Raw genomic sequence first — 24,656 nt, 5'->3', positions numbered from 1 at the left:
GTTAATAACGGTTGAGATGCTAACTTTTATATTATGTATATTTAAAAAATATATGTATAAAAAAATTATCAAAAATCATAAAAAAATTATAAACAGATGATGTGGCTCAAATCGAGGTGGCATGGGATACCCAAGTTTGGAAAACACTGTCCCAGCCTCACCGGGCGTGTGGTTACAGGTTATTTGCATGCAAATGGGAAGGCTTTTTCAATATTCTGAAGTTGCCTTTTTTTTTTTTTTTTTTTTAATTTCCATTTCTGGGCAAAAACGCTCTAGTAAACAAACAGGCACAAAGCGAAGAATTGTGACGTTTGTTGAGAATTTCTGTACTAGTGCTCTGCTTTAGCTTACTTAATTCTAACACTGGTGTAGGGACTAGCCCAGGTGCACAGACTGGGACACTGGGTCCCGTAGCCAGTGGGGGGCTAGAATACCCTTCCACACCGGGCAGCCCACCCCCATGCTGAGGTCTCTGGGGTGCCCCTCACTGCTTCCTGCTGACCCCACATCATCTTCTAGCCATTGGACACTGCAAAAAAAAAAAAAAAATCCCACCCCTTTAGGATTTTGTATCTGCAAGGGCACTAAGGTGAAGGAGTTGGGGACCAAGTGGTACCTGAATAGTGGAAGCAAATGTTGTCCTTCACAGCACAGCACACACACCAAAGCCAGAGACAACACTGGGTCTGAGCCCTTGAGTGTGATGTAGTTAGTCTTGGCCCCCCCCCCCCCCCCACGAAAACAGACGGCACACACCCTTGCTGTGGAAAACACAAAGGTGAGAGGGGAAAAAACCCACCACCACAAAGAACCTGTCAGCACTGCCTAGAAATAAGCACACGTCACCTTCTGGTCCATAGATTTCCCATTTTTACTGGGCATACTCACACACACAATCTATTTTAAAAATGGATTTTACAACACAAAGTTTTACCACCTGGTTTACAACGAAATACATGTATTGTGGACATTTTCTTTTTACAACAGTTAAAATACTTGCAAGGTATGGAGAAAACATAATTTCTTCTTCTTCTTCTAATGTTTATCTACTTTTGAGAGAGAGAGACAGAGCGCAGGCAGGGGAGGGGCAGAGAGAGAAGGAGACACAGAATCGGAAGCAGGCTCCAGGCTCTGAGCTGTCAGGACAGAGCCCGATGCGGGGCTTGAGCCCATGAATTGTGAGATCATGACCTGAGCCAAAGTCAGACGCTTAACTGACTGAACCACCCAGGAGCCCCTAACGGTGAGATCTTGGTTGATTTTGGTCAACTCTACTCCTCAGTTTAGCCCCAGTTCCACATTAGGAGTAGCTTTTAGTAATCTGAAGATAGAATTCAATTGTTTAAAGGAAACAGGAAGCCCTTGGTAAAGAAACATGTATCAAGAAACAGAACTTGGTCACAGTGTAGACATGGCTGACTTTTCTTTCTTTCTTTTTTTTTTTTTTTACAAACGTTTTTTGGAGAGGAGAAGGCAGAGGAAAGTAGTTGGGACTTTAAGAAAGTGTTACGGACCGTGATGAAAATCCATTCGCTGTTTCAAGGCAACTAACAAATGATCATCTTCCAGTTAGGACATTAGGGTGACGACCTTTACAGGTTATGGGGTTTGCATGGAAATACCCCATATGCCGGTGTCTGTTAACGGTAACTTTGTATAGCAAGGCAGATGCCAGCTAGAGAGAAAGTGATGCCCGAAGACGGTGCTAATTCTGGAGTCCTGGAAACCAGGAAGTGCTCATCCATCACGTGGCCATCTGAAAGGTAAGGACACTTGGTCATTAAAGGAAATCCCTCCACATGGCACATGGCACATCTACACCCGCCAAAAATCAGTTGGGACCCCACATTCGGTGAGTACAGGGTGCTCGTGGGACCAAACAGTACCGATTACGTGGAATTCAGACTCCCCTGAAAAACCATCTTTCAACACAGGTTGACATGGGTCTCCCGTTAACTTGGTTTTCCCTGGACACATGCCTTCACACCTGGAAAAGTACCCCAGCCGGTGACAATGGCAGGGATGCAGCCGAACTTGGTTAGGCGCGGATGCTAAGGAGACAGCACGTTTTGGGTCCCGAGTTCCAGGAAGAAAATATGGTCTCCACCTATCCATGCTTACCAAACACCTATCCTGGGCCTGACAGCCAGGATGTAAATGGAAAAGCCACAATCCCCGCCTGGGTCAGGGGTCCCATCTTGTACTCAAGTGAGGCATTTGCCTTCATTTCATTTCTGGACTTGACCATTTGCAGTTTCTAACATCTACACGGTCAGAATACGGGAGGCCTCTGAACTTGGGTGCACCTAGAAATCTGGCTCAGGTCAGGGTGAGGAGAGAACCCTCTCGACTCTTGTTCTCCCCCGGGTCCCTGCCCTTCTTGTTATTGTTTTCCTCAAATCAATACAAATCAGCAAGGTGACAAGGTTGAGACCATTCACCCGGGGATCCACGCGGGGGCCTTGGAGGATCCATGAGCTTCTCAAGGAGCGAGAGGGAGGTCAAGCATCTGGTGGAATTCAAGGGCGTGAGGTGGAGTTGGGTGGGCACTGAATTGTCTGCTTGGGGCTTGCCTGGATCTCCCTGCCCAAATGGAGAGCATCTCTTGGTGTTTAAGAGGCCAAGCGTTTGCTTGTTTACTTTTCGCAGACGTCCACATACGATAAAATGTCAAACAGGCTTGAAATAACTGTCTCCACCTCGAAGGCGACATTTCTGAGGCAGTGAATATAAAATAAATAGAAAGGACGCGCACGTGCCCACCCCACCTGGGGTCCTTGGTGCTTTCACAAGCACAATCTGGCTGCCAGGGTCTGGCAAGCCATGAGCTAAGAGGAGAGACCCCGTTAACCCAGTGGCCACAGGCACCTAACTTGAAAGCGTGAAAGAGGGGGCTATCCGCTTACCACACCCGGGTAGAAATGTCTGAGGAAAGCAGTGAAGCCGGCCGTGCCAGCACTTACACATGGAACATCGCCTGGGCAGCCAGGCGCCATGGGGTACAGACTCACAGTTCCTGAAAAGGAACAGATAAGGTGACGCCTATGGGTTTTCACCCTCACCTCTTTCCCCCTCCATCCACCCCCCCCCCCCCCAGCCCCTGCCTTAATGGCTTGCTTACTCTTTGCGTGAATCGTGCTCACAGTTCCGGCCATAGAAGGAGGGGGGGCAGGCACAGAAGGACCCCAGCATGCAGGTTCCCCCGTTCAGACAGCAGGTTCTGTTCAGCTCCTTACCTGAAATGGAAGAAGAGGCAGCTGGGAGGGTGGGGGAACTGAAAAGCTGAGGTCCTGGAAAAGCAAAGGTTAATACAGTGCTGAAGGCTTGGTCTTCCCAGTGCTTGGAGAGGTCTAAATATTGTGAAGCTTACAAAATAGGGCTCCGCTGTTTTCTTTTTTTTAAATTTATTTTTCAGAGAGACAGAGCACAAGTGGGGGAGGGGCAGAGAGAGAGGGAGACACAGAACCGGAAGCAGGCTCCAGGTGCTGAGCTGTCAGCACAGAGCCCACGCGGGGCTCGAACCCACAAACCGTGAGATCATGACCTGAGCTGAAGTCAGAGGCTTAACCGACTGAGCCACCCGGGCGCCCCAGGACTCTGCTTTTTTGATGTTGCTTTGCTATCGTGCCTCTGCTTTTTTTCATGCTCAGGCCAGGGGTGGTTCCCAGAGAAGCAAAGGGGAAACCGCGTCCCAGGGAGGTGAAATGCACCCTGTTGGTCTGGCCTCCAGAGCCAAGTTCAGTCCAACCATCCACCTGGCTCCAGCATCAGGTGGCCACTCAGGAGAAAGAGCATCAGAAAGACAGGAAGCCCGGGGGACCAGGACGGGGAGAGCGCGCTGCAGATCTAAGGCAGGTAGGTCTTACTGTCCTGGATTCCTAGGGACGGCACCAACTGCAAAGATCGATGGCGAATTGCAGTCTCCTCCAGGGACCGAAGGCCGTTATCTCTCCAGGCGGGGTCTCCCTGAGGGGGACGTGCAAGTTCACGGGGGTGGCCCAACCCTGAAGGACAAAATTAGCTTGGTGGGGTCAGTATTTCAGGCCACGTGAGAATTGCTACCGATCAAAATAAAAGTCCCTCACCGGCTGCGGCGGCGAATTCCGGTTCAAACGCTTTGGAAATGGCCACGATCAAAATCACACTGGGAGGAGGAAATCAAACATCCGTTAGCAAAACAAAGCAAATCAAGCTCTTCGAGTTAACACCTGGGCTTTCTCAACACGAGGACAAGACCACAGACCACTAGGGAGAAAATGTAGAACTCCACCTTTGTTTTTCTTTCCTTTCTTTTTAAATGGCTAATTCATCAAACAGCAGAAAGAATGATGAGAATAAAAGCCGCCTAAAAGCCAGTTCTTTCCAATATGTATTATGACTTCATAGGCTCTGTCCTCATATACACATAATTTTAAGTAGGCGAAAATCTCTTGGCTTCGATTTCACAAATGACGCCATAACATTCTGTGCAATTGATGAATCACATCTCACAAACTATTTCATTTAAACCAGTCACTTAGAAGACTTTAAGGTTCGGACAATCCCTTCCCCACCCCCATCGTTCTTCAGGGTTTTGCAAGTATCGAATCTGTCTGTGCCTTTCAACTTTTTAGAAGCAGATTTTTCATTTGGTTGTGACACCGAGCTTTTCTTACACAAGAGAGGAAAGCCCTAGTCATTTCATAGATGGCGCCATTACCCCCATTGAAAAAGTTCAAAGCCAACAGGCTACGCTGGATGGAACTCTTAAGTGTGAAGTTCCAGGTCTCTCGGGAAAAACAGCATCACCGCTGGCAGCCCTTTTAAGGTTCGCGCAGGATGAAGTCAAATGACAGAGAGGCGCAGACCATTATCTCTGAAGCTGGTAAGCTCTAAGTGGTCAAAAGTTCACATTCAAGATGGGTTCATACCTGCAAGAGAGGCGCTCCATGCTTCTGCGGTCCATAGCTCCTAACACGCTAGGGGGGACGATGTCAGCATGGCTTTAATTCACAGCCGTTGCTAGAACACCTAAAGGAAAACATGGATTTCCTGAAGTGAAAATGGGAATCTAGAAAGAAGGGTATCCCAGATGAGAATTACACTTTGCCCAGAAGTTCTTAGGAGAAGCAGGAACCAGGATGTCCGGGGAGACTGGGGGCTCATCGCCGAGCTCGGTCCTGAGGAATGCTTTGACCTAAGCCGGGGATCAGCCTTGCTGGGGGCTCTCCTTCCTCAACAACCACGCAGGGCGCCAGGGAGGGCCCTCAGGTGGGTTCGGAGGCGGAGACCCAAGCCCATTACCATGGAAACCTCCCGGGGGCTGAGGTAGGAGGCGGTGAAGCCCTGGGACAAAGAGAGAAAAGGTGGGGTCTTATAAAGCTGGTTAACTAGCCCTTAGGTCTCTATAATTAGTTGCCATTTAAAAACAACAGATTTACTCTTAAAAAAAAAACAAAAAACAAATCAATGATTCTGTCCAGTTGGTGATTCCAGATTGGAGGAGCGGTGGAAAGGGACTGCTTTAATCAGGAAACCCTCAACACCTCGGATGGGTCCCTCAAGGAGATTGACATTTGTTAGGTTTTACCTGAAACTTGCTTTCATCTTTGTTTTCCCCCAAAAAAGGTGTGTTGAGCCCAGTGCTTGGCCTTGGGTGTACTTAGGCGGCCCGGTTGGGCGTGTCTCCGCCAGCGGGAGGAGAAACGCGGGGAAACTCTCAAAAGGGGAAGTTCAGGGTCGCCAGGGGTCCCTGGGGGCTCCCGACCTCCTGCGGGGAAGTGTAAATTCCAGGCGGCTCAAATTGGGGGTGGAGTCTCCTCCGGGCTCCCCACGACACTGCAATTAACCCCCTACCCCACCAGCCTTAATTTGGTGGCTCCTCAGAGCCCCAGACCCTGCGGCCGGAGAGGCGCGTCCCAGAGCCGGAGTCCCCACCTAACATCTCTGTGCCCCGGATGATGTCGTTCGTTACTAAATACATACAAAGTCATGGGTAGTTTCCAACTACCCTTTAATTCTCGTTTCCAAAGGACAAACCTGCCGTTTGCCTAACGTTGCGAGCACACAGGTGGGAGGCTTTTCTGTGCTTCTGTTTTCACCCTTCTCTGTCCACTGAGTTCACACTTCGGCAGGAGTGGGCAGCATCGGGGCCATTTCAGCATCGGTGTCCCCCGTGCGCGCAGGCCATGGCACAGGTGCTGAGAGGCGCCCTGGTTTGCTTCCACACCTGCATCTTGGGGGAATTAAATTTGACATATTTTTTTTTACAGGGTGGGAGGGCCCCGCCGGAGCAATGGTTGGGTGCAGCCCAGTCACCTGAGGGGCTATTCAGTTCTCTCCGAGCTTCAGCTCGACGTGTGGCCTTTTGACTTGTTAAATGCTTCGGGCGACACGCTGAGTTTCCCTGCGGACGGGGGTCTCAGCTTGAAGCTCTGGGAGCTGGATGTGGGGGGAGGGCAGCGATGAGGAGAATGCTAATCACCCAACCCCAGGAACTGCCAGGAAGCCAAGAAAGTACAGACAGGCAACACCTCCTGTTTTCACGCTTCGCTTCAGGGTGCTTTGCAGACACTACCTTTTTTTTTTTTTTTTTTTTAAACAAATTGAAGGTTTTCGGCAACATTGCTTTGGCCAGTGGTTCCCCCCACCCCCCGTCCGTCTTTCTCCCTCTCCTCGGGCCTCCCTGTTCCCTGAGACACAATATTGACTTCAGGCCAGTGAATAACCCTACCGTGGCCTCTGAGTGTTCAAGGGAAGGGAAGAGTCCCGTGTCTTTCCCTTCAAATCAAAAGCTTAGCGAAGAAGGCGCGTCCAAAGCCGACATAGGCTGAGAGCTAAGCCTCCTTTGCCCAACAGTTAGCCAAGCTGTGACTGCGACGGGAAAAAGGAAAAGTTCTTGAAGGAAAATGAAAGGTGCCCCTCCAGGGGACACGCGGATGATACGAAAGCTGATAGGGAGAAAGCTTTTCCAGCCAGGAAATGCCTGGCCCTGGAATTGCCCGCTTAAAGGGTGGGCACTTCAAATCATCTTCCAGGAAGGTTGCACCAGTCTCCTCTCCCCCGCCCACCTAGGCTCCCTTCCCCTCTGTCCTCGCCAGCTGGCTGCAGAAAGCACCTTAATTTGTACCAATTCTGTGTCCGAAAATAGTATCTCGTGGTTTGCATTCACATCCTCTCCAGGTTTTATTGGATGTTGTGTTTCTTTCTCTACGAGCTGCCAGATAGTTCTTAGAACGAACTGGAACTGACCTCTTTCTTGCCATTTGCTCCGGGAAGCCCTTTCCTGAGGACAGTCCTCCCTTCCCTGGCTTCCGGTTAGGCCGGAGCCCCGACCCGGCGCCCGCTGCTGGAGTTGACCTCGTCTTAGCCACACTGTATTGTGAGCTGCTTATTTTCAGGTCTTTCACCAACCCGTCCCCCAGTGCCTTGTTCCCCAGACGAGGAGGTCCAGAGACATGGTCAGCCCAGCATCGCAGCTTCCCCGGCCACTAGTGCAGCGTGACCTTGGGCTGCCTTCCCTCCGGCTAATTTCACTCCGCCTGCCCCATCCCCGGGGGGGACAGAAATACGTCTCAGCCGTCGCTTCGGGAGGGGGTGGGGTGGGGCGAGGGCAAGGTCTTTGAGAGGCAACACAGGAGGACAACTTGCTTGCCCCATCTCCAGCCGGGAAGTCCAACAAAGCACGCCCCTCCCCCAGACAGTGAAGGGAAGAAAAGGAAATCCCAAGTTCTCCACACTCTGCTGATTCCGGGCAACTTATTCGGGACAGCTGACTGTATATAAGACAAGATAATCTCGATGCGCTTACCGGAAGTCTGATTTAGGCTTTTAGCCATGTCTACGGTTTAGAATGCTTTCCCACCAAAACTGTTCTCCTGCCAATCAAATTCAACAAATATTGACTGACCGGCTACTGTGTGCTGAGCGCAGTGGGGGAGACAGAGATCTCCGGCTCCCTAATCACCGGCTCCTTCCGTCATAAGACAAGCCCAGAAATCTACGCCAAGTGCCATTTTAGTTTCCCCCCCCCCCCCAAAAAAAAAAAAATGCTGATGGAGAGGGAACACCGACCGAGTCATGGCTCCAGCAGAGCGGTGGGGGGTCACAAGACCTGGAGAATCTCATTTCAAAGCGCTTCTTAAGTGGATTTTGGATTTGATTGCATCCGGGCATTCTTCACAGCTCTGAATGGTTTTGAAATGGATTAAAAGCAAGTGGAAGTTGAAGGCCGAAATGCAAATCCCAAGCCGAATCAGAAATGGATTAAAGTGAGCTTTCCCCTATGCAAATGACCCTGGGCACTCTGAAGCGTGCCCAGCTCTGGAAACCGTCCGAGCCAGGCTGGACTTCTGACCTACGGTAATCGTGATCCATAATCACTGGAAGTTGTGTTAACCCAGTAAGTTTGTGAGAATTTCTTACACAGCAATATAGAAGGAAGGCAAACACTTTCAGACTTTTTTAAATTGAAGTATATCATGCATTCATCAACATGTACAAAAAAACAAGGGTTATAGGTTAATAAATGATTCCAAAGTGCCACATAACTACTACCTAGGTCAAGAATAAGACTATTGCTTGGGGCGCCTGGGTGGCTCAGTCGGATAAGCGTCCGACTTCGGCTCAGGTCATGATCTCACGGTTCATAGGTTCAAGCCCTGCGTTGGGCTCTGTGCTGACAGCTTAGAGCCTGGAGTCGGCTTCAGATTCTGTGTCTACCCTTCCCCCTCTCGCACTCTGTCTCTGTCTCTCTCAAAAATAAATAAACATTAGGAAATTTTTAAAAAAATAATAAGAATATGACTAGAACCCCAGAAATCCACTTCCCAGTTCCCGAAAGCCGACTACTTTTCTCATTCCTAATCCCAAAGATTGGTTTCTCCAGGGTTTGGAACTTTATGTGATCATAAGTGAGTATGTATGTCTGCTTCTCTCTGCTCAACATCATGCAGGTGAGATCCGTCCATGCTGGGTGTAGAACTTCGCTCATATTCATTCCTGCAGAATATCCATTGCACTGAATCTACACAAAGACTCAACACCGCTTATTGAAAAGATCATTCTTACATTTCCGCTCTACAATGCCATTTTCTTTTTTAAATTTTTATTTATTTTTGAGAGAGAAAGAGCGTGAGCAGGAGAGGGGTGGAGAGAGAGGGAGACAGAATCCGAAGCAGGCTCCAGGCTCTGAGCTGTTACAGCACAGAGCCGGTTGTGGGGCTCGAACCCATGGACCGTGAGATCATGACCTGAGCTGAAGTTGGACACTTAACCGACTAAGCCACCCAGAGGCCCCTCTACAATGTTGTTTTCATCAGGAATCATTTGTTCACATGTTGTGAGGTTTCTGTTTGTTTGTTTGCTTGTTTTTTAATGTCTTATTCTGTTGCCTTATTCTGTTTGGTTAGTCTCTGTCTCTTCTCGTAGAATACACACACACACACACACACACACACACACACACACACACAATATATATTATTCACCAATAACATGATTCTACATGTAGACAACCCAAAATAATCTAGAGATGAACTGTGGGGCTTGATAAGTGTTCTGAGCATAATTAAGTTGTCCCAAAATGTATATGTTGAAGTCCTAACCCGTACTAACTCAGAAATGAGTGTTGGAAACAGGGCCTTTGGTGAGGTGGTTAAGGTAAAATGATCTCACATGAATGGGCCCTAACCCAGTATGACAGGCGTCCTTATAAGAAGAGGAGATTAGGGCAGAGGTGTGTGCACACACAGAGGGAGGGTCCCGCGAGCACCCGGGGAGAAGATGCCCATCTGCAAGCCAAGAAGAGAAGCCTCAGAAGAAACCAGACCTGCCGATGCCTTGATCTTGGACCTCTAGCCTCCAGCACTGTGAGAAAAGACCTATCTGTTGTTTAAGGCACTCAGTCTGTGGTATTTGCTATGGCAGCCTGAGCAAACTTACATAATAAGTAGATTTCACAAGGGTATCGGATACAAGGTCAACAATGAGAAGTCTGCCACCTGGAACAGGGCCACCACTCAACCATGCTGGCAACTTGACCTTGGACTTCCAGCTTCCAGAGCTGTGAGAAATGGATTTCTGCTGTGTATACGCCACCCCGTCTACAGTGCTTTATTACAGCAGCCTGAACAGACGGAGACGGTATGTGAACAGACACACTGACGATAAATCTGACAGCGTAAGGCCACAAGGGGACTTAATTGGAAAGACAGCACAGGACACCAAGCAGACTAGCTGGTCCAGAACTGGATCCTTCAGGGTAGAACAAGGCTATGGTGAATTCAAGATTTTAATAATAGGGGGAAAAAAGGGCATTTTCCCCATCTCAGTTTCTGAATATGTATTGACCTTTTTTCTTATCCACTCATGAAAATCACCAGATCTCAAGTCCATTGTCTTATCCAGTCTCTAGACAAGCCATTCAGGTGTTCCTGAGCGGATCCCACCCCCACCCCCCGCCTCCCCCCGGCTCTATACAGGCTCAGGTGTAGTTGGATCAAGATTGGCCATTGACGTGGACCTTGTTTATGAAAGAGTATTTGCAGATGTTCTTTTCGTCCATGTTCTAGGTCACGCTGTGCCAGACTGATGCCAACACCCAAGGCCATGCCTCTTGGAGTTTCTCAACAGATATGTTTAATGCCGGTGAAAGGAGGAAGGTGAGTGCATACATTTAACCTGCTTTGAAGAGGTTACTAAACCCCAGCTTCGTCATCCTGCATTATCCTCATAAAATTGGCATATGAACACCTGCCCCACAGAGATGCCTGACTACAGGCTTTTTATATTTTTAAGCTGTCTTTTATCTTATCTTTATCAGGTAAAACACCTACTATCAGGCCGCCTGGGTGGCTCAGCCGGTTAAGGGTTAAGCATCTGACTTGATTTCGGTTCAGGTCATGATGTCATAGTCGTGGGATTGAGCCCCATGTCAGGCTCTGTAGTGACAGTGCAGAGCCTGCTTGGGATTCTGTCTCTTCCTTTCTCTCTGGCCCTCCCCTGTTCGTGCTCTCTCTCTCTCTCTCTCTCTCCCTCTCTCTGCCTCCCCTCAAAATAAATAAATAAACATTAAGAAAAAAGATAAACACCTACTAGAGTTGCGGCATATGTAGGCACTTGACATATGTCACTGCCTTTCTATCTCTCTCTCCCTCCTGAGGCAGGTGGACCGATGGTCCCACATTCATTCACTCTTCACTCCTACCGTGTGCCAGGTAACGAGCGAGGCGTGATGCCTTTCAGGATTCAAACAAACGATGGTTTCCATCCTCAGGCCGTCACAGTCAAGAGGAAATGGACATGTAATTAAGCACGTTTCATCAACGTTAGGGAGTCCGTGTTAATGATGCTGCGGTGGCAGGAAGAAGTGAGGGGCCACCTTTCTAGGGGGCGGAGGAGTTGGACAGGGGAACAGGCACTTGCAGAGCGAAGGCGCAGAAGCATGATGGCCTGGCTGAAGGAGGAGGCTGGAAGGGCAGGCGGAGCTGGAGAAGTGTGATGGGGGCCGGTGACGGTGACGTTAGTGGCAGGGGGAGGCCAGCAGGGGGAGGGTCCCAGAGACGGGGTACCCCATGAATTCTGCCTTTCGATGTAGCACTATGAAGAATCAAGCAGGGTTTCTCTCTCTCTCTCTCTCTCTGCCCCTCCCCCGCTCTCTCTCCCAAATATAAATAAATAACCTTAAGAAAAAAAGAAAAAAGAGATTCGTGTATAAAATAAACACAAACAGGCTCTGGACACCATACAGTATGTCAGAAAGGTCACTGGCATTGTGCATCACATGCATCACAGGCCTGAGACCGGGGCCCGTGTCCACCTGAGAACAGGGAATCCTTGGGCCTTGGAGCTTCGTCAGCGAAATGAACGGAGTAGTGCTTCTCTGCCAGTGTCGTGGCCAGCATGTCACCAGAGAACAGAAAACGCTGAATGTCATTTCTGCCACCACATTAAGGACAGCAGTACATTTTGTCTCCTGTTTGGTATTTTCCAAGGTTAGATATGTTATAAAGCACCTAGAACTGTGCCTGGCCTATAGTAGGCACCCAAGAGTGTGAGCAGTTATTTGTGTGAGCAATTATTTGTGTGTGTTTTGTCGTTTTGTCTTGACTTTGTGTTTCCTCTTTTTTTTTTAATTTTTGAGACAGAGAGAGACAGAGAGAGACAGAGCATGAACGGGGTAGGGTCAGAGAGAGAGGGAGACACAGAATCCGAAGCAGGCTCCAGGCTCTGAGCGGTCAGCCCAGAGCCTGACACGGGGCTCGAACTCACGGACCGCGAGATCATGACCTGGGCTGAAGTCGGCCGCTTAACCGACTGAGCCACCCAGGCGCCCCTGGCGTTCTTGATAATTACAGATCGGCTGAGTGGGAACCACCGAAGCATCCCTGAGTTTCTAGAGAGCCGATGCATTGGCAAAGTTCTCCTCCAGGGGGCGCTGGTCAGCAACACTGACTGCCGGCGGACCACAGGGCTGTTTGTTCTCGTCCGAGGTACAGATGACAGATGACGCGACTCCCTGCGGTGGACCTGGCACAGATCTGAGTTCTGGCCTCTTGCCGTTGAATAATTGTATTTGTGAAGAGGTTTGGCCTCCTCCCAGAGGAACACTAACCCCGTGAAAGTCTTCGAGAGGGTGCCACTTTCCGATCCTGGGTTCTCAGCGCTCTCTGTGGCCCATGCTGGCGGTGAGGGGAGCGGCCGTCAGGATGGCCCGCTGGGGTCACCCGGGTCTAGGCCCTGTTCTCTGGGGCGTGCAGCCCAATAGAAATGTCACGCCAGCCTCACGTGGGATTTGCACTTTTCTGGCTAGCCACCTCGGCAAAGTGCAGAGAATTGGGTAAAATTAACTTTCATGGGGAGCCTGGGTGGCTCAGTCGGTTGAGCATCCGACTCTTGATTTCAGCTCAAGCCATGCTCTCATGTTTTGTGAGATCGAGCCCCGCTGTCAGCGCAGAGCCGGCTTGGGACTCTCTCTCTCCCTCTCTTTCTGCCCCTCCCTCCCTCGCTCGTTCTCTCTCTTTCTCCTCTCCCTCTCTTTCTGCCCCTCCCTCCCTCGCTCGTTCTCTCTCTCTCTGTCTCTCAAAATAAATAAATACACATTTAAAAAAAATTATCTTCCATAATATATTTTAATTTAGCCCAATTGATCCCAGAGAGTAGCATTTGATCACTTAGTTAGTATGATTTACTATAAGAGGAGGGCCAGGGAAGCCTTCCTCAGCCCGGGGCGCCGTGCTTGAGGCTTCTAGGGCCGGGGCAGGTGAATTGGGCCCTCACCGCACGCCCCTACATGAGTGGGAAGCATTTTGCAACGGTCGCCGAAGTAGAATGAAACAGTTTATACCATTTGGGGTTTTTCATCCTTCTATCATTGTGTCACGAAACGGGAATGACAGGCTTGTGACACCAGAGGTTTCCTTGGAAGAAGGCTTCGCGGTACGTGTGACTCAGTGTCCCCACAGAATGGGGGTGAGGAAAGCACTTGGTCCCTGGGGGTGCCGAGGTGTGCTTGCATGTGGGACCCCCTCACACACGAGGCAGAGATGTAGGCCTCCCCTGGAGATGCTGCGGTCTGTGGATGTCGTGAGAGGCTCCCAGGCCCCCGGGGGCTGAATTGCACGAACAAGCGTCTGGTGGCTCAGTTGGTTGAGCGTCTGACATCGGCTCAGGTCATAATCTCTTGGTTCATGGGTTCAAGCCCCGGGTCAGGCTCTGTGCTGACAGCTCAGAGCCTGGAGCCTGCTTCGGATTCTGCGTGTGTGTCTCTCTCTCTGCCCCTCCCCCACTCACTCTCTCACTCTCTCTCAAATATAAATAAACATTAAAAAAAAGAAAACTTGGGGCGCCTGGGTGGCTCAGTCGGTTAAGCGTCCAACTTTGCTCAGGTCATGATCTCACGGTCCGTGAGTTCGAGCCCCACATGGGGCTCTGTACTGACAGCTCAGAGCCTGGAGCCTGCTTCAGATTCTGTGTCTCCCTCTCTCTCTGCCCCTCCCCCACTCACGCTCTGTCTCTGTCTCAAAAATAAATAAAAGACATTTAAAAAAACCAAAACAAAGACCATGCGAGAGTCAGGGACTCAGGGGGACACTGGCGGGTGAAGACCACAGGCCACAGTCTTACGTGCTGCCCCCGGGAAGCTCAGAAGCTGGAAATGCTTTCTGGACACAGCCGAGAGATGCGGCCATCTGCACACGGTGAGTGCAATACAATAATAACAATTCCTTGTATTAACAGAAGTGCACTTTGTGCTTTAAAATACTTCCTGGTTCATATCGCTACCTGTGAATGAGAGGCTCTGTGGAACATGCTGGGATATGGACCACTGGACCTCACCCCAGACTTGCCGAGTCAGAACCTCCCAGCGGGGAAGGGTCCACCCAGGCCAAGCCCCCAAGGAGCCAGTCCCAGGTACCACTGCACCAGACTGTGCTAATTCCACGTCCTTAGGGCCACTTGTGGTGTGGTCCTCCCAGACCAGCAGCTTTGGCATCGCCTGCGGCTTATTAGAGAGACGGACTCTCGGCCCCTCTCTGGCCTCCTGCGTCAGACTCTGCGTTTCGGTAAGATCCTAGGTGGTTTGGGTGGAGGGTTGCCAGATAAAATACAGGACACCCAGTCATATTTAAATTTCAGACAAACCACAAATAATTTTTAAGTATGACTCATGCAACATTAGAAACATACTCATATGAAAAAATGACTTGTGGTGTGTCCAAAATTCAAATGTAACTTGAAAGTATTTTTATTTGCTAAATTCCTGAGTCCTAGTTGGGTGCACATTATAGACTAAGGAGCCTGGGCTAAACAGTGGCCCGCTTCTCTAACTCTGGCATCATAAAGGAAGCCCGTTGTATTTGAATGTGTTTGGGGGTGGGGGCAATATTTTTCCCTTTAAATATGATCGAGCTTTTGAATATGTAGCCCTCTTATAAATTGAAAAAGTATTTAAGCAGTGATTGAACTGCAACTACCTTTTTCGATTTATATTCTTTGGTTCAGGATATCATAAACAAAACAAAAAACCAAATGAAACCATTACTAAATAGGTAACTTACATTATATATCAAAGGAGAAAGATACCGTACAAATTCTAAGTAATGAGAAGCACATCCAACACGTGATTGGTATGATTTAATATTGTCCCAAGGATTTGGGGCACCTGGGTGGCTCAGTTCGTTAAACGTCTGACTTTGCCTCGGGTCATGATCTCGTGGTTTGTGGGTTCCAGCCCTGAACTGGGTCCTCTGCTGTCAGCCCAGAACCCACTTTAGATCCTCTGTCTCCCTCTCTCTCTGCCCCTCCCTTGTTCACCTGCTCTCTCTCTCAAAAATAAATAAAACATTAAAAAAGTATATTGTTGCAAAGATTTATCTGATTCTCATCAACTTGGTATACAATTTAAAAGGATAACTTATTGGGGCACCTGGGTGGCTCAGTCAGTTAAGCGTCTGACTTTGGCTCAGGTCATGATCTCAGAGTTCTTAGGTTTGAGCCCCGAGACGGACTCTGCTGACAGCTCAGAGCCTGGAACCTGCTTCGGATTCTGTGTTTCCCTCCCTCTCTGCCCCTACCCCACTTGTGCTCTCTCTCTCAAAATAAATAAACATTTAAAAATTAAAAAAGAAAAGAGTACACTTATGATGAGCCCGACGCGGGGCTCAAACTCACAAACCGCGAGATCATGACCTGAACCAAAGTCCGACGCTCAACCGACTGAGCCACCCAGGTGTCCCATAAGTGTCCTCATAATCCCTATCACCTATTTCACCCATCCCCTCCATGTGCCTCCCCTCTGGTTAACCATCAGTGTGTTCTCTATCGTTAAGAGTCTATTTCTTTTTTTTTTTTTTTAATTTTTTTTAAATGTTTATTTATTTTTGAGACAGAGAGAGACAGAGCATGAACAGGGGAGGGGCAGAGAGAGAGGGAGACACAGAATCGGAAGCAGGCTCCAGGCTCTGAGCCATCAGCCCAGAGCCTGACGCGGGGCTCGAACTCACGGACCGTGAGATCGTGACCTGAGCTGAAGTCGGAGGCTTAACCGACTGAGCCACCCAGGCGCCCCTCTTTTTTAAAAAATTTTATTTATTATTGCTTCTCGGCCTTTTGGCTAAGATCACGTGTAAAAATTTTATTTATTTATTTATTTATTTATTTATTTATTTATATTTTAATTTACATCCAAGTTAGTTAGCATATAGTGCAATAATGATTTCAGGAGTAGATTCCAGTGACAAGAGTCTGTTTCTTGGTTTCTGTCTCTCTCTCTCTCTTTTCCCTTTGCTCATTTGTTTTGTTTCTTAAATTCCACATATGAGTGAAATGATAATGCTATTTGTCTTTCTCTGGTTGACTGGCTTCTCTTTGCATGATACTCTCTAGCTCTTTCCATGTCATTGCAAATGGCAAGATTTCATTCTTTTTTATGGCTAAATAATATTCCATTATATATATATATATATATATATATATATATATATATATATACACACCACTGCTTCTTTGTCTGTTCATCTCTCCAGGGATACTTGGGCTGCTTCCATAATTTGGCTATTGTAAATAATGCTGCTGTGAACATAGCGGGTGCATGTATCCTTTTGAATTCGTGCTTTTGTATTTTTTAGGTAAATACCCAGTAGTGTGATTACTGGACCGTAGGGTAGTTCTATTGTTAATGCTTTGAGGAACCTCCACGCTGTTCTCCAGAGTGGCTGCACCAGTTTGCATTCCCACCAACAGCGCATGAGGGTTCCCTTTTCTTTGCATCCTCACCAACGCTCGTTGTTTTTTTGTTTTAGATTTTAGCCATTAAGACAGGTGTGAGGTGGTCTCTCACTGTGGCTTTGGTTTGTATTTCCCTGATGATCAGTGATGTTGAGCATCTTTTCATGTGTCTGTTGGCCATCTGGTTGTCTTCTTTGGAAAATGTCTGTTCATGTCTTCTGCCCGTTTTTAATTGGATTATTTGGTTTTCGGGGGTGTTGAGTTGTATCAGTTTTTTTATATATATTTTGAATACTGACCCATTATTGGATATGTCATTTGCAAATATTTGCTCCCATTTCATAGGTTGCCTTTTAGTTTTTTGATCACTTCCTTCATGGTGTAGAAGCTTTTATTTTGATGAGATGCCGATAGTTTATTTTTGCTTTTGTTGCCCTTGCCTCCCTTGTTTCCCTTCCCTTCCTTTTCTAGAAAAATGTTGCCAGGGCTGATGTCAGAGAAATTACTGCCTGTGCTGTCCTCTAGGATTTTTATGGTTTCAGGTCTCGCATGTAGGTCTTTAACCCATTTTGAGTTTATTTTTGTATACGGTGTAGCAAGTGGTCCAGGTTCCTTCTGCATGTCGCTGTCCAGTTTTCCAGCCCCACTTGTTGAAGACACTGTATTTTTCCCATTGCATATTCTTTCTTGCTTTGTCGAAGATTAATTGCCCATATAACTGGGGGCTTGTTTCTGGTCTTTCTATTCTGTTCCATTGATCTAGGTGTCTGTTTTTGTGTCAGCACCATACTGTTTCAATGACTATAGCTTGTACGATAACTCGAAGTCTGGAATTGTGATGCCTCCAGCTTTGCTCTTCATTGTCAAGATTGCTTTGGCTATTTGGGGTCTTTTGTGTTTCCGTACACATTTTAAGATTGTTTGCTCTCATTCTGTGAAAAATGCTGTTGGTATTTGGATAGGGATTGCATTAATAAAATGATAATTAAAATTTGTTTAATGTTTATTTGTTTTTGAGAGAGAGACAGGGTGTGAGCAGGGGAGGGGCAGAGAGAGGGAGACACAGAATCCGAAGCAGGCTCCAGGCTCTGAGCTGTCAGCACAGAGCCTGATGAGGGGCTCAAACTCACGAACTGTGAGATCATGACCTGAGCTGAAGTCGGACCCTTAACCGACTAAGCCACCCAGGCACTCCAATAAAATGATAATTTAATTATAAATGCCAACAAATAGAAGATGTTGCACACAGAAAATAGTCCTTTCAAAACCCAACTATTTTGTAATTATCTTGTCTATAGTAGGCAAAAGGTGTTTTTCTGTTTCGGATGATAGTGTATGAGGAGTCTGTGGCCATGAAGTGGGGGATATATGGACCTCTGGGAACAGGCAGGGGTAGGGGCTGGGCGGGGGGATGTGGGGGTGGGGGATACAGTGAGGTGAGAGCAATTCCTGATGAACTGATCGTCAAATTGTCACAGTGTTGGTTGTTAGCAAAGCATCTTTGTCCAATTAGTAAGATCACCAAAGAGAACCCAAATTCACATATGTTTTAGGAAATTTATTTATTTATTTTTTTAAGTTTATTTATTTATTTTGAGAGAGAGAGAGAGAGAGTGCACGAGCAGGGGAGGGGCAGAGAGAGAGGGGGACAGAGAGAGAGAGAGAGAGAGAGAGAGAGAGAATCCCAAGCAGGCTCCACACCATCAACGTGGAGCCCAACACGGGGCTTGAACTCACGAATCGTACGATCGTGACCTGAGCCGAAACCAAGACTCGGGCGCTTAACCGACTGAGCCACGGAGGCACCCCTGTTTTAGGAAATTTAAAAGAAAAAAAGGGGAACTCCAGATCTCTGATATCTGTGGCTTCAAACACGGAAAACGGTTTTACCTTCCCTGGGTCCTATCCCTTTCTGATCCCCCGTTTTGTTCGGTTCTTAGCTTGGAGTGCTAAGAGCACGGGGCCCCTTCCCTGTTTCTCTGGCCTCTTGGGCTCGATGCACTCCAGGATGGCTAGCGTACAAAAGGCCGTGCGGTCTGTACGGGAGGCGCGGTAACCCTGGGTTACAGGGCTCGAATTGGCCGGCTCGTCGTTTGCTCTGGGCCAAGCCCTCCCCTCTGAACTGTGTTTTGTCTCATGCCGGGCTGAGTCACATAGAATAGATAGATAGTTTATCAGCACATGTCCTACAGATCATATTCTCGACTGACAAATATAGCCCGTTAGCGCACAGGCCGGAGGCTCCAGTGTGTGTGGCTGCTGTGGGTGTCAACAATACTCCACAGCCCGGATTTCACCTGGCAGGCAGCGGGCAGGGGCCGGGACTGCGGCGCTCTCACGGGTAGGTGGCCGTCGTGGGCGTGGGGACGTGGGGGGAAATGGGAACGAGGGGGCTTGTGCACCTGCTGGTGGGAGGCTGGGGGGCAGTGCTTCCTTGTTTATGTCTTTCCCACTGTGCCGTGCATGGCAGGACCCTGGCAAACATCCCCAGTGGAACATGGTGGGGGGGTGTGGATTAGCAATTTATCTGCATTTTAGGGCAAGAAATGGAACTGAATGGAGAAGGAGAGACTGTGGCAGAGGTGGGTGGTGCCCGGAAAGGCTGCCGCTGTGGCGGGGGGGGGGTCCCCAAGATTCTTGCTCCTGGTTTGTGAGTCTTTCCCAGGAAACTGCCCTGGTGCCCGCGGCTGAGCTCAAAATGTTCCGGTCCAAAGTGCTGTCTAGGGGGAGATAAATCAACTTTGTTTGTGTCTTCGGTGCCCTGAAAGGGATGATTGACATCTGGGGGTGGGGGGGACACTTTCCTTCTGGGGATTGGCTCCCCGCTCTCCAGAGAGAGAGGGCGAGGGTGGGAAAGGGATCGGAGACCCAGAGGAAAACCATCTGGCTTTGTGAGCGGCTCAGCTGTGCTGGCGGCTCTTCTCCACCAAATCCTCTCTGGAAACTCAGGGGCTGGGGCCGTCTCCCAGAAAACCTCCGCTGACCATGCCCTGGGCACAAGAATCCACGGGTGCTCACGGACCCCTGGTTTGTGTCTTACGTTTAATAAGGGATGATGTCCGTCTTCAACTCTTCTCTTTTTTTTCCTTTAAATCACTGACATTTTTGGAGCTTTACTGGGTGCCAAATACTCTCTTACGCACTTGACCGAAATGATCACATGCGCTCCAGTCGCCAGTCCCGTGAGCTGGGTGCCCCTGTCAACCCATGTTCAGAGAAGTACACCGGGGCGCAGAGGGGTTAGGTGACTGTCTCAGGGGCGCGGAGCCATAAATGGAGGAGGCGGGACCCAGCCCAAGCAGGCTGACTCTTCTTAATCCCATGCCCGGTGGCCTCTGCCTCCCTGCTTGGATTTTCTGGTAACAAATTACCAGGAAAACAATGGGTGCTCCCAGGGAAACTCTGACCCTGTGACGTAAGATGTCATTTAATTCAGAATTTGGCTGAACTATCCTGACGGTACTGACCTCACTTGAGCACTTAGCCCTTCATAACCCTACTGTTTCTAGCCGAAAACTCACTCTGGGTGTCAGCTCTGGGGTCCAGGCAGTAGTCTTATGTAAGCCTAGAACGGGATTTGTGCGACGCTGAAGCCCCTTGTTGGCCACGTTACTGCCTCTTCCGTGCGTTGGGGTTGCCAAGAATTCCCACTGGTTGTGGCTGTTCCCTGAGCTCTGGTGAGGCTGAGGTGGGTGTCTTTTTCCCGAGGTAGATACACTGGGAAGAATGCTGTGGAGGGTCTGGAGCTGGTCTGCCCAAGGGAAAGAGGGGGCCCGGGGGTTCTGAAGAGTAGGTCGGGGTGAGGGGCCAGGCCCCTCTCCCCATGGCTGTTCAGCTGACCTCCTGACCTCAGCTTCGTCCCTGTCTCCCCACCTCCCCGCACTTGCCGCTGTCCCTCCCCCAGCCTGGCACCCAGAATGGCTGGGCACCTGCACTGTGGGCTTTGCGGGGTCTCTTCCCCCGGGGCCTCTGCACCTTAGATTCTCAGAGATGTGAGCCCTCTACCCACCCCCTGCCCCCTCTCTGTCCAGACTGCTGTTTGACAAGAAGGGAGAGGACTAGGTGACCAGAAAGCACCCCCCTCCCACCTGGAACGCTGGCATACGTCTTCTGAGTGGGGACTCGTGCTCTGGTGCTAGGGGACGTGTTTTTTCCAGTCATGCCCTCTGGCTCGGACGGTGGGTGGTTCTGCGAAGTGATTCTCATGTGCCTGGCTTGCAGAGGGAGCATGGACAATTACTCAAGCAAACCTGCACGGATAGTCCCCTTCCCCTTCCTCAGGGTCCCGTGGCGTTTCCCCTAGCCCCACTCTCCACGCGCGCTTGAGGGCCTCCCTCCTAACCCGCCTCCACAGCGTCTATCCAGCCGCCCTTGTCAAATCCCCACGCCGCGCTGAAATCCGTCTCTCTGAGCCTCTGTTCCCCTCTCCAGGGGGAGAGCTCTGACGCAGGGACATTCACCCTTCTGCATTTGACAAGCGTCCCCAAACGTCAGTTACTTGGGGTTCCCAGGAATCGAAGGACAGAAATGCACAGCAAAGGAACTGGCCCAATATGCAGGGTTTCTGTGTTGAGGTCAAGGAGCCGGACCCTGGCTGCACCACCCCCCCCTCCAGGGCTACCATCATTCACCCGGTGACCTCTCGGGGCACGCGCCTGACTCGGAACCCACCTCTGGGGCCTCTCAGGGGGCTGCTCCCATCAGCAAACCGGGGCCCTTCTCAGCGCGGTCTACAGACAAAGCGAAATTCAACCAACCAGCGGGCAATTCAACTTGCCTTGTGTGCCGTGAGGTAAACAAGCAACAGTCTGAGGGAGAAAGTAACAGGGGGCTCTGGCTTAGAGGAAGAGGCCACGCCAAGGAGAGAACACTGAGTTCAGGGTATGGGGTGCAGGGGAGCTCCGTGGACGAGGGAAGGGGTCCAGGCCGAGGCACTGAGGAGGAGAGCAGTCGAGGGTGGACATGCCAGGGCCCTGTGAGGGGCTGGGATGTCCCCTTCATCCCAAAGGGAAGTCTCTGGAACACTTGAGCCAGGTGGCCGCGTGATCTCACCCTCGTCGGAAAATGGCTCTCGCTGTTGGGTGACAAATGGATTGGACGTGGGTGAGTGGGAAGTCGGGGCGCCAGCTGTAAGGCTTTTGCACGACCGGGGCCAGCTGTGACACTAATCGGTGGTGAGAAATGCCTGCCCTCTAAGGCTTGGGTGATAGATCGGACGCGTGAATGAATGTGTGTGTTTGTGTATGAGTTCATGCCCACAAGGCGGGAGGGGTGAGGACACAGAAGGCGTAAAGGAGTGACCTCCAGGTAACGGTGGAGTCAAGGTGAGGAATTAAGGCGGCCAGGGACGGATAGATTCCAAGTGAGTAACTCTGGAAAGGAGTTGTGTTTCTTCGAGAAATGTGGGAGACATCCAGGTGGATATGTCAAGGAAGCGGTGCGATCCAGGCCCTAGAGGTCGCTGTAGATTGAGACCGGTTCTTTTAAGTGGCTCTTATTTCACTGTCCGCTGTATTCATTATTTATCGCCGCATAAGAAATTGCCCCGACACTTAACAGCTTAGTACAAAAAACGGATTATCTCTCTCTCAGAGGGTCAGGAATGGCTTAGCTGAGCGGTCCTGGCTCAGGGTCTGCCGTGAAGTTGCACTTAAGATGTCTTCTGGGGCTGCTGCTATCTGATGGCTCAACTGGGGCTGGTGGACCTGCTTTTAGACAGCTTCTGCTCACATGGCTGCTGGCAGGGGGCCTCTGCTCCTTCCCGTAGGAAGCTTCTCTATTCAGCCGCTTCAACATCCTCATGACATGGCGGCTGACTTCCCCCAGAGCGCGTGACCCAAGAGATAGAGAGAGCAGTGCCCGGTGGGACTTAGTCTCAGAAGCTGCACGCCATCACTTTGACCACATTTTATTCATTAGAAACGAGTCACTGAATCCAACCCACGCTCGGGGGGCGGGGGGAGGAATGAAACTCTACCCCCCTTTTTAGAGAGCAAGAGGGAGTACAAGCAGGGGAGGGGCAGAGAGAGAGAGAAAGAATCCCAAGCAGGCTCCATGCTATCAGTGCAGAGCCCGATATGCGGCTTGAACTCACGAACCATGAGATCACGACCTGAGCTGAGATCAACAGTCGGATGGACTGAGCCACCCAGGGGCCCCAAGCCCTACCCTTTAAAATATTTTTTTCATGTTTATTTTTTATTTTTGAGAGAGAGACAGAGACAGAGACAGAACACAAGCAGGGGAGGGGCAGAGAGACAGGGAGACTCAGAATCCGAAGCAGGCCCCAGGCTCCCAGCCGTCGGCCCAGAGCCCGACGCGGGGCTCCAACTCACAGACCTCGAGATCGTGACCTGAGCTGAAGTCGGATGCTCAACGACTGAGCCACCCAGGCGCCCCAAGCTCCACCCTTCTACAGGAAAGAATGTCAAGGTATTTGTGGGTACAATTGCAAGCCATCACATCCACAAAACAAAATACATTTTATTGTTCACCGAAGCCGGGAAGCACAAACAGGTCTGGCACACGTTTTTGTATGGCGTTCGGGCGCTGCTGGAGGGGGCTGGTGCTGCGAGCCATGGAGACCGAGCTGGAGTCCCCCCACCCCCGCCCCCTGCCTCCCCCTATTCCCCTTCATTCTCAGTGCCTGTCTGCCTGGCCCGCTGTATCTCGCGTCTGCCCGAAGCCCACGCTGGTTGCCACCTACATGTTGGAGACTCCGCTGTGGTTGCAACTGCCAGGCACCAAGCAATGGAATCTCTGCTCAGGGGTTGGTGACTTAGCAAGTCCACCTAGCCTCCAGCCAGCTACCCAACCTGAGCTGACACAGAGGAGAGAAGGACAGACCAGCATCTGGGCGTCACAGGGGCCGGGAGGGAAACTGAGCACAGGAGGTCCCCGTTCCCTGTCCTTCCGCGTGCTGGCCTGCTGGGGCCTTTCCCTCTTGGGCCAGTGGCTCTTGTCCTGAGTATGTCTCCAGCAGGTGGCAACTGATCACAAAACATGGAAGCAAGCTCAAGGCTCCGGGGAGCCCATGGCCAAGTCAGCCGGGAGGGGCAGGCCAGGAGCTTTCTCTTTTGTTATGTAAGCGCCTACATAATATCTTCCATTTTGCCGGTTGGCCCGCGAAGCCTACAGCATTTACTCTCTTGCCCTTTCCTGAAAAGGTTTGCTGACCCCTAGAGCAAAGCGAAAGATTTTTCCGGGAGGAATTTTCCTTTCCACTAGGAATCCAAACTTGGAGAGTCTCTGATTGTTGACGTTTTCGCTCAGGACCCGGGACACCAAGAGAGGTACACAAATGAGACTGACGACACTCTGTCCCAGTGTCCTTTCTGTTGCCATGAGTGACATCATGGTTATCCTCTGCTCTCTTCTAGTCCCATGTGGTTTCTTGTCGGGAAGATGCCCTGTGGCTGCGGACCATGTAGCCCAAATCTAGGGATCTGTGTTCCCTTATGATTCTGCTGTAACCGTGCAAAGCCAGATCTCCAGCAGGGAAATGGGATCAGGCGTCTTCTTGGATTCGTGAATCTTTGCTGTAAAACTCAGTGAGGGCTCACGCTAAAGCCCTGCGTTTCTTATGGTGCCTCAGGACAGTCTACTCGGATGTGGAGATTTCTCTAGGAGGATATTGCTTTCTTTGAAAGGAGGGTCTCTCAGACTGGATCCTGTAGAGGTGAATTTTTGTCTGTACTCCAGTTTTGGTAGAGTTTACCATGGTGCTATTTCTATAGTTCTGGAGAAAGTTAATGCTCAGGAAATTAGATTTTACGTATTTGCAGGAAAGGTTGTGTTGACTAGAACTCATGCTACAAAGAAGAGATTAGCTTTGTCTCTCTTTCCTGAGACCGGCTCTCTTTCCTGAACCTGCTGAGTGACTGTCACCTGCATGGGTCCCTGACATCTGCCTGCTTTCTGCCCCCCCAAAGTGGCTTTGTCCCTGGATG

At 49.9% G+C, this 24,656-nt stretch overlaps 2 protein-coding genes across 3 annotated transcripts in view; one reads left to right on the top strand and one right to left on the bottom strand.

Annotated features, from left to right (window-relative positions):
* Positions 1 to 672: 672 nt before the first annotated feature.
* Positions 673 to 4,945, bottom strand: CRIPTO (cripto, EGF-CFC family member). Its single transcript, XM_060626896.3, has 6 exons — positions 4,911 to 4,945; positions 4,086 to 4,144; positions 3,867 to 4,004; positions 3,122 to 3,236; positions 2,907 to 3,016; positions 673 to 1,756 (listed from the first exon to the last, which is right to left on the bottom strand). Exons 1-6 carry the CDS (start codon positions 4,943 to 4,945, stop codon positions 1,641 to 1,643), a joined length of 573 nt encoding a protein of 190 aa, XP_060482879.3. The 3' UTR covers positions 673 to 1,640.
* A 13,975-nt stretch (positions 4,946 to 18,920) lies between these two features.
* LRRC2 (leucine rich repeat containing 2) overlaps positions 18,921 to 24,656 on the top strand; it is a 38,854-nt gene continuing 33,118 nt past the window's right edge. The window contains exon 1 of one of the 2 annotated variants that reach the window (XM_060630839.3): positions 18,921 to 19,048. The gene's annotated coding sequence lies outside the window, so the exon portion shown is untranslated. Of the gene's footprint in view, positions 19,049 to 20,083; positions 20,396 to 24,656 lie in introns of those variants that run through there. The other variant, XM_060630840.3, reaches the window with a different exon arrangement.

Source organism: Panthera onca, chromosome A2 (assembly GCF_046562875.1).
Source record: "Panthera onca isolate mPanOnc1 chromosome A2, mPanOnc1 haplotype 2, whole genome shotgun sequence".
NCBI classification, from domain to species: domain Eukaryota; kingdom Metazoa; phylum Chordata; class Mammalia; order Carnivora; family Felidae; genus Panthera; species Panthera onca.
This window is presented reverse-complemented; position numbering and strand designations above follow the sequence as displayed.

Excerpts from the sequence above, each read along its gene's own strand:
- CRIPTO (XM_060626896.3), bottom strand. The coding sequence starts at position 4,945 with ATGGACCGCAGAAGCATGGAGCGCCTCTCTTGCAG. Across the intron at positions 4,005-4,085 it reads GGAATTCGCCGCCGCAGCCG|GGTTGGGCCACCCCCGTGAA; the intron begins GTGAGGGACTTT and ends TTTGTCCTTCAG. Across the intron at positions 3,017-3,121 it reads GAGCACGATTCACGCAAAGA|GAACTGTGAGTCTGTACCCC; the intron begins GTAAGCAAGCCA and ends GTTCCTTTTCAG.